This window comes from Orcinus orca, chromosome 12, assembly GCF_937001465.1.
Source record: "Orcinus orca chromosome 12, mOrcOrc1.1, whole genome shotgun sequence".
In the NCBI taxonomy this organism is placed as follows: domain Eukaryota; kingdom Metazoa; phylum Chordata; class Mammalia; order Artiodactyla; family Delphinidae; genus Orcinus; species Orcinus orca.
The window spans coordinates 81,985,759-81,998,131 of record NC_064570.1 but is presented as its reverse complement, the minus strand read 5'-3'; the positions used below and the strand labels follow the sequence as shown (position 1 = coordinate 81,998,131).

Below are 12,373 nucleotides of genomic sequence, written 5' to 3'. Positions count from 1 at the left end.
GCATCAGGACCCAGGGGAAGAAGCAGTGACCCCATAGGAGACTGAACCAGACCTACCTGCTAGTGTTGGAGGGTCTCCTGCAGAGGCGGTGGGTGGCTGTGTCTCACCATGGGGACAAGGACACTGGCAGCAGAAGTTCTGAGAAGTACTCCTTAGCATGAGCCCTCCCAGAGTCCGCCATTAGGCCCACCAAAGACCCCAGGTAGGCTCCAGTGTTGGGTTGCCTCAGGCCAAACAACAAACAGGGGTGAACCCAGCCCCACGCATCAGCAGCCAAGAGGATTAAAGTTTTACTGAGTGCTACCCACCAGAGCAAAAGCCAGCTCTACCCACCACCAGTCCCTCCCATCAGGAAACTTGCAGAAGCCTCTTAGAGAATCTCATACACCAGAGGGAAGACAGTAGAAGCAAGAAGAACAATAATCCTGCAGCCTGTGGAACAAAAACCACATTCACAGAAAGATAGACAAGATGAAAAGGCAGAGGGCTATGTACCAGATGAAGGAACAAGATAAAACCCCAGAAAAACAACTAAATGAAGTGAAGATAGGGAATCTTCCAGAAAAAGAATTCAGAATAATGATAGTGAAGATGATCCAGGACTTCGGAAAAAGAATGGAGGCAAAGATCGAGAAGATGCAAGAAATGTTTAACAAAGACCTAGAAGAATTAAAGAACAAACAGAGATGAACAATACAATAACTGAAAGGAAAACTACACTAGAAGGAATCAATAGCAGAATAACTGAGGCAGAAGAACGGATAAGTGACCTGGAAGACAGAATGGTGGAATTCACTGCTGTTGAACAGAATAAAGAAAAAAGAATGAAAAGAAATGAAGACAGCCTAAGAGACCTCTGGGATAACATTAAACGCAACAACATTTGCATTATGGGGGTCCCAGAAGGAGAAGAGAGAGAGAAAGGACCCGAGAAAATATTTGAAGAGGTTATAGTCGAAAACTTCCCTAACATGGGAAAGGAAATAGCCACCCAAGTCCAGGAAGCATAGAGAGTCCCATACACAATAAACCCAAGGAGAAACATGCCGAGACACATAGTAGTCAAATTGGCAAAAATTAAAGACAAAGAATTATTGAAAGCAGCAAGGGAAAAATGACAAATAACATACAAGGGAACTCCCATAAGGGTAACAGCTGATTTCTCAGCAGAAACTCTACAAGCCAGAAGGGAGTGGCATGATATATTTAAAGTGATGAAACGGAAGAACCTACAACCAAGATTACTCTACCCAGCAAGGATCCCATTCAGATTCGATGGAGAAATCAAAAGCTTTACAGACAAGCAAAAGCAAAGAGATTTCAGCACCACAAAACCAGCTCTACAACAAATGCTAAAGGAACTTCTCTAAGTAGAAAACACAAGAGAAGAAAAGGACCTACAAAAACAAACCCAAAACAATTAAGAAAATGGTCATAGGAACATACATATCGATAATAACCTTAAACATAAATGTATTAAATGCTCCAACCAAAAGACACAGGCTTGCTGAATGGATACAAAAACAAGACCCATATATATGCTGTCTACAAGAGACCACTTCAGACCTAGGGCCACATACAGACTGAAAGTGAAGGGATGGAAAAAGATATTCCATGCAAATGGAAATCAAAAGAAAGCTGGAGTAGCGATACTCATATCAGATAATATAGACTTTAAAATAAAGAATGTTACAAGAGACAAGGAAGGACACTATATAATGATCAAGGGATCAATCCAAGAAGAAGATATAACAATTATAAATATATATGCACACAACATAGGAGCACCTCAATACATAAGGCAACTGCTAACAGCTCTAAAAGAGGAAATCGACAGTAACACAATAATAGTGGGGGACTTTAACACCTCACTTGCACCAATGGACAGATCATCCAAAATGAAAATAAATAAGAAATCACAAGCTTTAAATGACATAATAGACCAGATAGATTTAATTGACATTTATATGACATTCCATCCAAAACAGCAGATTACACTTTCTTCTCAAGTGCACACAGAACATTCTCCAGGATAGATCACATCTTGGGTCACAAGTCAAGCCTCAGTAAATTTAAAAAAATTGAAATCATATCAAGCATCTTTTCCAGCCACAATACTATGAGATTAGAAATCAGTTACAGGGAAAAAAACGTAAAAAACACAAACACATGGAGGCTAAACAGTATATTACTAAATAACTAAGAGATCACTGAAGAAATCAAAGAGGAAATGAAAAAATACATAGGGACAAATGACAATGAAAACACGACGATCCAAAACCTATGGGATGCAGCAAAAGCAGTTCTAAGAGGGAAGTTTATAGCTATACAAGCTTACCTCAAGAAACAAGAAAAATCTCAAATAAACAATCTAACCTTACACCTAAAGGAACTAGAGAAAGTAGAGCAAACAAAACCCAAAGTTAGCAGAAGGAAAGAAATCATAAAGATCAGAGCAGAAATAAATGAAATAGAAACAAGACAATAGCAAAGATCAATAAAACTAAAAGCTGGTTCTATGAGAAGATAATATTGATAAACCATTAACCAGACTCATCAAGAAAAAAAGGAAGACTCAAATCAAAAGAATTAGAAAGGCAAAAGGAAAAGTAACAACAGACACCGAAGAAATGCAAAGCATCCTAGGAGACTACTACAAGCAATTCTATGCCAAAAAAATGGACAACCTGGAAGAAATGGACAAATTCTTAGAAAGGTATAACCTTCCAAGACTGAACCAAGAAGAAATAGAAAATATGAACAGACCAATCACAAGTAATGAAATTGAAACTGTGATTAAATATCTTCCAACAAACAAAAATCCAGGACCAGATGGCATAAAGGTGTATTCTATCAAACATTTAGAGAAGAGCTAACACCCATGCTTCTCAAACTCTTCCAAAAAATTGTGGAGGAAGGAACACTCCCTAACTGATTCTATGAGGCCACCACCAATCAAAACCAGACAAAACCAGACAAAGATACTACAAAAAAAGAAAATTACAGACCAATATCACTGATGAATATAGATGCAAAAATCCTCAAAAAATACTAGCAAACAGAATCCAAGAGCACATTAAAAGGATCATACACCATGATCAAGTGGGAATTATCCCAGGGATGCAAGGATTCTTCAATATATGCAAATCAATCAATTTGATACACCATGTTAACAAATTGAAGGAGAAAAACCATATGATCTTCTCAATAGATGCAGAAAAAGCTTTTGACAAAATTCAACATCCATTTATGATAAAAACTCTCCAGAAAGTGGGCATAGAGGGAACCTACCTCAACATAATGAAGGCCATGTATGACAAACCTACAGCAACATCATTATCAATGGTGAAAACCTGAAAGCATTTCCTCTAAGATCAGGAACAATACAAGGATGTCCACTCTCACCACTATTATTCAACATAGTTTTGGAAGTCCTAGCCATGGCAATCAGAGAAGAAAACGTAATAAAAGGACTACAAATTGGAAAAGAAGAAGTAAAACTGTCACTGCTTGCAGTTGACATGATACTCTACATAGAGAATCCTAATGATGCCACCTAGAAAACTACTAGAAAACTAGTAGTTTCTAGTAGAAAACTACTGGAGCTAATCAATGAATTTGGTAAATTTGAAGCATACAAAATTGATGCACAGAAATCTCTTGCATTCCTATATACTGATGATGAAAAATATGAATGAGAAATTAAGGAAACACTCCCATTTACCATTGCAATAAAAAGAATAAAATACCTAAGAATAAACCTACCTAGGGAGACAAAAGGCCTGTATGCAGAAAACTATAAGACACTGATGAAAGAAATTAAAGATGATACAAACGGATGGAGAGATATACAATGTTCTTCGATTGGAAGAAGTAATATTGTGAAAATGACTATACTACCCAAAGCAATCTACAGATTCAATGCAATCCCTGTCAAATTACCAACAGCATTTTTTACAGAACTACAACAAAAAATCTTAAAATTTGTATGGAGACACAAAGGACCCCAAACAGCCAAAGCTGTCTTGAGGGAAAAAAGTGGAGCCAGAGGAATCAGAATCCCTGACTTCAGACTATACTACAAAGCTACAGTAATCAAGACAATATGGTACTGGCACAAAAACAGAAATATAGATCAATGGAACAAGATAGAAAGCCCAGAGATAAACCCACATACCTATGGTCAGCTAATGTATGACAAAGGAGGCAAGGATATACAATGGAGAAAAGACAGTCTCTTCAATAAGTGGTGCTGGGGAAACTGGACAGCTACATGTAAAACAATTAAATTAGAACACTCCCTAACACCATACACAAAAATAAACTCAAAATGGATTAGAGACCTAAATCTAAGACTGGACACTATAAAACACTTAGAGGAAACATAGGAAGAACACTGTTTGACATAAATCACAGTAAGATCTTTTTGGATCCACTTCCTAGAGTAATGGAAATAAAAACAAAAATAAACAAATGGGACCTAATGCAACTTCCAAGCTTTTGCATGGCAAAGTAAACCATAAACAAGATGAAAAGACAACCCTCAGAATGCGAGAAAATATTTGCAGACAAATCAACGGACAAAGGATTAATCTCCAAAATATTTAAACAGCTCATGCAGCTCAATATTAAAAAAACAAACAACCCAATCCAAAAATGGGCAGAAGACCTAAATAGACATTTCTCCAAAGAAGACAGACAGATGGCCAAGAAGCACATGAAAAGCTGCTCAACATCACTAATTATTAGAGAAATGCGAATCAAAACTACAATGAGGTATCACCTCACACCAGTTAGAATGGGCATCATTAGAAAATCTACAAATAGAAAATGCTGGAGAGGGTGTGGAGCAAAGAGAACCCTCTTGCACTGTTGGTGGGAATGTAAATTGATACAGCCACTATGGAGAACTGTATGGAGGTTCGTTATAAAACTAAAAATAAAATTATCATGTGATCCAGCAATCCCACTCCTGGGCACATACCCAGAGAAAACCATAATTCAAAAAGACACATGCACCCCAATGTTCACTGCAGCACTGTTTACAATAGCCAGGTCATGGAAGCAACCTAAATGCCCATCGACAGACGAATGGATAAAGAAGATGTGGTACATATATACAATGGTATATTACTCAGCCATAAAAGGAACGAAATTGGGTCATTTGTTGAGACTTGGATGGATCTAGAGACTGTCATATAGAGTGAAGTAAGTCAGAAAGAGAAAAACAGATATTGTATATTAACGCATATATGTGGAACCTAGAAAAGTGGTACAGATGAACTGGTTTGTAGGGAAGAAATAGAGACACAAATGTAGAGAATAAATGTATGGACACCAAGGGGGGAAAGCGCGGGGGGCGCTGGTGGTGGGATGAATTGGGAGATTGGGATTGACACGTATACACTAATGTGTATGAAATGGATGACTAATAGGTACCTTCTGTATAAAAAATCAAATTCTAAAAATAAATAAGTAAATAAATAAAACAATGACTTCCTACTTATCTCTTCGTAGGAGTACCGGGTTCAGTCTTGCATGTGTGTAGATGTTCCATAATATTGGTTGCGTAAATAGAAAGTTGATGTCTTTCTCCACCATTTCTTTCTTCATGTTTGTTTTTTCTCTGGATGATGTTCTACCAGCAAGAAGAGAGAATACCTCTTTTTAGTAAATTTCTCAGCAGTAAATGGCACTCTGACCGTTGTTAAAATGGTAAAGAAGGCTTTTTGTTCTTAATATCTTTATTGCAGTATAATTGCTTTACAATGGTGTGTTAGTGTCTGCTTTATAACAAAGTGAATCAGCTATACATATACATATATCCCCATATCTCCTCCCTCTTGCATCTCCCTCCCTCCCACCCTTCCTATCCCACCCCTCTAAGTGTTCACAAGGCACAGAGCTGATCTCCCTGTGCTATGTGGCTGCTTACCACTAGCTATCTATTCTACATTTGGTGGTGTATATATGTCCATGCCACTCTCTCATTTCGGTCCCAACTTACCCTTCCCCCTACCCATGTCCTCAAGTCCATTCTCTACGTCTGTGTCTTTATTCCTGTCATGCCCCTACGTTCTTCAGAATCTTTTTTTTTTTTAGATTCCATATATATGTGTTAGCATATACAGAATTTGTTTTTCTCTTTCTGACTTACTTCACTCTGTATGACAGACTCTAGGTCCATCCACCTCACTACAAATAATTCAGTTTCATTTCTTTTTATGGCTGAGTAATATTCCATTGTGTATATGTGCCACATCTTCTTTATCCATTCATCTGTTGATGGACACTTAGGTTGCTTCCATGTCCTGGCTATTGTCAATAGAGCTGCAATGAACATTGTGGTACATGACTCTTTCTGAATTATGGTTTTCTCAGGGTATATGCCCAGGAGTGGGATTGCTGGATCATATGGTAACTCTATTTTTAGTTTAGTTTTTCTTTTTTTTTTTTGCGGTACGCGGGCCTCTCCCTGCTGTGGCCTCTCCCGCCGCGGAGCACAGGCTCCGGATGCGTAGGCTCAGCGGCCACGGCTCATGGGCCCAGCCGCTCCGCGGCATGTGGGATCCTCCCGGAACGGGGCACGAACCCGTGTCCCCTGCGTCGGCAGGCGGACTCTCAACCACTGTGCCACCAGGGAAGCCCTATTTTTAGTTTTTTAAGGAACCTCCATACTGTTCTCCATAATGGCTCTATCAATTTACATTCCCACCAACAGTGCAAGAGCGTTCCCTCTTCTCCACACCCTCTGCAGCATTCATTGTTTGTAGATTTTTTGATTATGGCCATTCTGACTGGTATGAGGTGATACCTCATTGTAGTTTTGATTTGCATTTTTCTAATAATTAGTGATGTTGATCATCCTTTCATGTGTTTGTCGGCAATCTGTATATCTTCTTTGGAGAAATGTCTATTTAGGTCTTCTGCCCACTTTGGGATTGGGTTGTTTGTTTTTTTGATATTGAGCTGCATGAGCTGCTTGTACATTTTGGAGATTAATTCTTTGTCAGTTGCTTCATTTGCAAATACTTTCTCCTGTTCTGAGGGTTTTTTAAAATGGTAAAGAAGGCTTTTAATTGAAGATTATCACAATATGAGTATTACAATAGGGAAGAGAGATTGGGCTCAACTCTGAATACAAGGATGAGTGGGGATTTATGGCCAAGGAATAGAGAGATTTGGTCAGTGAGTGGAATAGCCAGTCACTTAAGCCAAGTACACATCAGCCTTGGTCCCTCCCTTTCCCTGGCCCTACCTCCAGCGCTTCTGCAAGTCCATCCTCAGCCATCTTGCTCTCTTGTCTGCAAAGCTGCAAGACCCCCTTTTCTGCTTCTGCTTTTGCTGTGTACAATCTACTTTCATGTTGTAGCCAAAACTATCTTTTTTTGGAAACACAGTCAAATCATGCCATTTCTAGGCTAAAACCCTAAGTGGCTTCCCCTTGCCCTTAGAACAAAACCCATGCTTCTCTCCAGGGCCTGCAGTTCTCTATGTGCTGTGACCCTTGACTAACCTTGATTTCATCTCCTGCTCTTTACCTCCTTACCAGCTCATGACACTCCTTCCACCTAGAGGGCTTTTGTGCTTGCTGTTGCCTCACCCACCCGTCCCTCCGCTTGCCCCAACACTTTTTTCCAGGATCACTGCATGACTGGATCCTGTGAAACAAACATCTCCTCCACCCAGAGCCCGTTTCCAACCACTACCCTCACTGAAATAGCAGCGTCTGCCCCGCACTCATCACATTCAGCCCGTGGACCTGCTCATTGTCGGTCACCCTCCTCTATAACGTGAATTCCATTGGGGCAGGAATCCTGACATTGTTATCGAAAAAATTATTATGATACTTGTTAAAATGGTAAAGAAGATTTTTAATTCAAGATTATTGCAATATGAGTATTGCAATAGGGAAGAGAGATTGGGCTCAACTCTGAATACAACAAGGATGAGTGGGAATTTATAGCAAAGGAGTAGAGCGATGTAGTCAGCGAATGGAATATTACTAAGAGCAGACATCAAGGCTGGGGGATTTTCTCTAAACTGCCTTAAGAGGATTCTTGCTAAAGGCACACCAAAGACTTATGCATCAAAGAGGGGGATGAGGGACTTGATCAGGTATCAAGGCTGGGGAATTCTTTCTAAACTGACTTAACAAGATTCTTGCTAAAACTGGGCCAAGCAAGCCAAGGACAGACAGGATGGGGCCGAAGTTGAGTCCTGGCTCAAGTTTCGTTAAGGAGGGAGTCTTTGTCAACTTCCTGTTCTTTTTTTGTGTCTCTCAATAACACTCTCTAATACCAATAAAGTATAATATATTATATTTTAAAATCTAATATTATAATTTCAAGACAAAGGTAAATATACTATACTTTCTTATAGCCACATTGTAAAAAGTAAAAAGAAACAGGTAAAACTAATTTTAATAATATATCTTATTTAATCCCATATCCACAATGTTATCTTTTCAATACATAATCAACAGAAAAATTATTAATGAGCTACTGTACATTCTTTTTTGTACCAAATATCGAAAACCTGATGGTATCGCACACTCACGGCACATTTCCATTCAGACTAGCCACGTTTCAAGGGTGAAAAGCTACATGAGGCCCAGGGCCACCTATCGGGCAGTACAGATCTGACAACTGTAGGGGTGACTGCACAGAGGGTATCCAGTAAATGTCTACTGAATAAATGCATGAGCAAACTAAGAATAAACCGTAATCACAGAAATAGCTGTTTTCTTTCCACAAGTGTTCAGAATATGTTGATGCCAAGTTTTACTCCAGAGGCATGTATAAATAGAGTATGTGTTGCTTGATTTGGGAAAGAATGGGTATTTCAAATAATAAAGAGAATATCACATCTCAAATATGATTTAATTTTTCACTCATCCTTGTTCTATAAATACCTGGAGGTAATGATGGAAGGAACATAGCTATGAATTTTATCCACCAAGTTGTTTATGCACCACAAAGGTGTTTGTTTTAACCAATGATTGAATAGATGTTTTCACCCATTAAATTTTTTTTCTTAAAGTATAAGGCTACAGTTTTCACATATTCTCTGTAGCAAGATTATTTTAAATATCTCGTTTACTTTTGTTGCTTTAAATTCATCCTCAGCTTCTACATCGAGTAGCTACAAGTGATGGCATTTGGCATTGTTTATTCACCACAAAATGTCAGAACAGTAAGAGCTGGATGCCTCAGCTAGGAACAGTAAGATGCTTGGATTTACTGTGCCTTCTGTGGCTTCAGAATATTTCTTTTTTCCATTATTGTTCTTCCCTCACCCAATGTGTTAAATTAAGGCTGAGAAAAGATATTTATTCCTGTTTACCATACAGTTGGGACGTGTCTGTCTAATTTTCTTTCTGTTTACACTGTGAATACATTCAACTGTAGCACTGATCTCCTCCAGTGAAATCTATTGTGGTGTTCCTGACAGCTTTCATTTCTGAATCGGATCAACCAACTACCTACTAAAACACCCAAGAGTTCAGAAGACTCATGAATATATTTATCTGATATGCTCTCTATGTCTTATAGAGTTTTATTTGATAGCTTTATAAATCCAGGTAAAAAAAAGAAATAGGAGCTAGAAAACTAAACCAGACTTTAAAACAAGAGAGAGATTGCATTTTAGCTCCAGCTTTGTGAGGGATGGGAAAAGAATACATCCTTCATCCCTTCCCCTCCCCACAATTAGATTTCTCGATAGAGACGAAAAAATGTTTTTGATTTAAATCTTGAATTTTGGGGGCAAGCTTTATAAAGGCCAAATCAATGCTAAATCAGAGGTATTTAAAACATCCACAAATTTAAGCCCAAGTGGATACTTAGAAGCTCATATAGACCTAAATGATGTTCTCCCAGATGGTGAATTAATGTAATTTTAGCAGGAAGCAAAGTTGCACAAATATGCAGTATTGCGGCCTCACACTGATTTAATGTATCTGTACCCACCACAGCGCAGATGTGTTATATCATTTTAGAGCCAGTTTTTCTATACTACACACTGAAGATGAGATTTGGGAGTTCAGTAAATTATGATTTATTTTGCGACTAATGACTTGTTCGAAATTGCAGCTTTCTGTGAACTGTATATAGAAATCACATTGGCTGTGTTCTTTGCACAGGGTTTGAAAGGTGACGTGGGTCCGCATGGTCCACCTGGCCCAAAAGGAGAAAAGGTACCGTATTCACCCAGGAAAGTGCCAATCTTTCCTTAAGAAAACCCCGAGAACCTATGAAGTGACTTTTCATTGATACTGTTTAACTGCCAAAAGTTAATTTTGTTAAAATTAACCAAAGGCTGTTATGTTAAAAGCATCTGAACAAGAAGAAAAGCCTTTTGGTTCATTTAATTAGTTTGAGGCGATTAAATGCACAATTGCTAGTCGACATTAATTTGTGTTTATAAGATTTCCCTTTTCTCTCCCTTGCTTAACAGCATTAAGTATTGCATCACCAAATTAGCAGCCATGTCCTGTACTGGAGACCTTTGCCAATAGCACTGAGCTGCTACCACAATGGTGAAGCAGGCGACCTTTGGGGGGAAGGAGGCTAACTGTGCATCTCAGTCTTAATCTAAATGCCCCGTTTCCTAACACCTTTTCTCATATGTCATTTTATAGTGGCCTATTGGCAGGGACCTTGAAAAGAGAATTATGAGATAGTAAAAAGCAAAAGTTGTTTTGAGTAAGGTCCTTGGATGATACTAGTTTGATGACAATTGTGCGTGTAGACGTTTTGCATTGCATTTTGTTCTCCATTCTCAGCACATTTAGAAATCTTTGTCTATCTTCAATATTTACCTCTACATTAAAATTGACTTTGCAAATTGGTCCCCAATGACTGATTTAAGCTCCATCAATGTTCTTTAACAGCTATCGGTTATTTTTATTCAGTTGTTCCCAAAATAATGATTACACAAGGCTAAGTCCTCACTTTTGAGGTGATTGTGTTAGATGAAAAAAGAGAACGTCATAGAGATACTCCCAACACGAGAATACAGCGTGCCAGTGCCCCATGCCACATGGTGTTGGTTCCACAAGGTCCATTTGAAGGGGGATTATGGCAGTGATGCTTGACTTTTTTTTAAGCAATGACTTTATTCAATTCACCAACGGCACTCCGGGATTCAATTTATTTGTCTGCAAAATGAGGGGTTTTGTTGAGATGGAGGGTCCCTAAGAGTCTGTCAAATTTAACATTCTAAGACTTGCCTTTTAAAAAAAACTTAATTTCTCTTATTGAGGTGTAGTTAATTTACAATATTATATTAGTTTCAGTTGTACAGCATAGTGATTCAAAATTTTTATAGATTATACTCCATTTAAAGTTATTGTGTAAAATATTGGCTATATTCCCTGTGCCGAACAGTATATCCTCGTAGCTTATTTATTTCATGCTTAGTAGTTTGTACTTCTTTATCATTTACCCCTATCTTGCCTTTCCCAGTGATGCTTGATCTTAATGACTAAGAGTTCTCATGAAATAAATAAGGATGCTGATACAATAAAGCATATAGGTGACATATTTATAAATTGGAAAATGATAAACTTTTAGATTAACTATATTTTTTAGATTTTGAATAGTTTGTCAGTATATCCACCTGGTAATTTGTATTCACATAGGTCAGCAAAGCAATATTAGTATTTAAAAATACATGAATATAGGCAAAGCCTCATACAGTTGTTGGCAAGTGCAAGGCCAGTTCAGCAAAGCTTTAAAAGAGGCAGTGGGACTGCTCTTGCAGCTCGAAGGCATGAAGTGGGGAGACCCACTTATTATTTCTTCTGATCCCCATGCTAACTTTGTCAGAAATATACTCTGTCGTTGTGACAATTCCCAGCTGCTCCATTGGCAAGTAACCATACTTGAAGAGATATTCTTTCTAATTTTGGATTAGTAGACAAAAGAATAGAAACTAGATTATTTTAGCTTTTCAAAACAAGTTCTGCCGCTGCAGAAAGCATGGGGATGCACAAGGCGATATTTATATCATGAGAGCTAAAAGCACATGATCAATTTTTCATTGTGCAGAGACCTTTATCAAGGTAAAATTCTACTTTTCTTCCAGATTTATCTAGATATTGCTTTGATCCATTCAGAAAATTTATAAATAACATGAGCAAAAAGGGACTATTGGTAATTGCAGCTTTTCTTTCATCTATTTTAGGGAGATCTGGGACCTCCAGGACCGCCAGCCTTAACTGTAGGTATTCTTGAAGTCAAAATTCAAAACAAATACGTTAAACCTGTTTATTATTCACATTACATCATGATTAAACCAGAATTTAAGCCACTGGATATTTTGAGAACTGAAAGTGACTTGAGTAGATCTAGGCAAACCTCCAGGTTTT

General features: G+C 38.1%; 1 protein-coding gene across 1 annotated transcript in view; it reads left to right on the top strand.

Moving 5' to 3' along the window:
• The window catches only part of COL19A1 (collagen type XIX alpha 1 chain), a 347,142-nt gene that overhangs the window by 143,577 nt on the left and 191,192 nt on the right, over positions 1-12,373 (top strand). The window contains exons 12-13 of the mRNA XM_004270129.2: positions 10,145-10,198; positions 12,190-12,225. Coding sequence (XP_004270177.1) covers positions 10,145-10,198; positions 12,190-12,225 — 90 coding nt within the window. The remainder of the gene's footprint in view (positions 1-10,144; positions 10,199-12,189; positions 12,226-12,373) is intronic.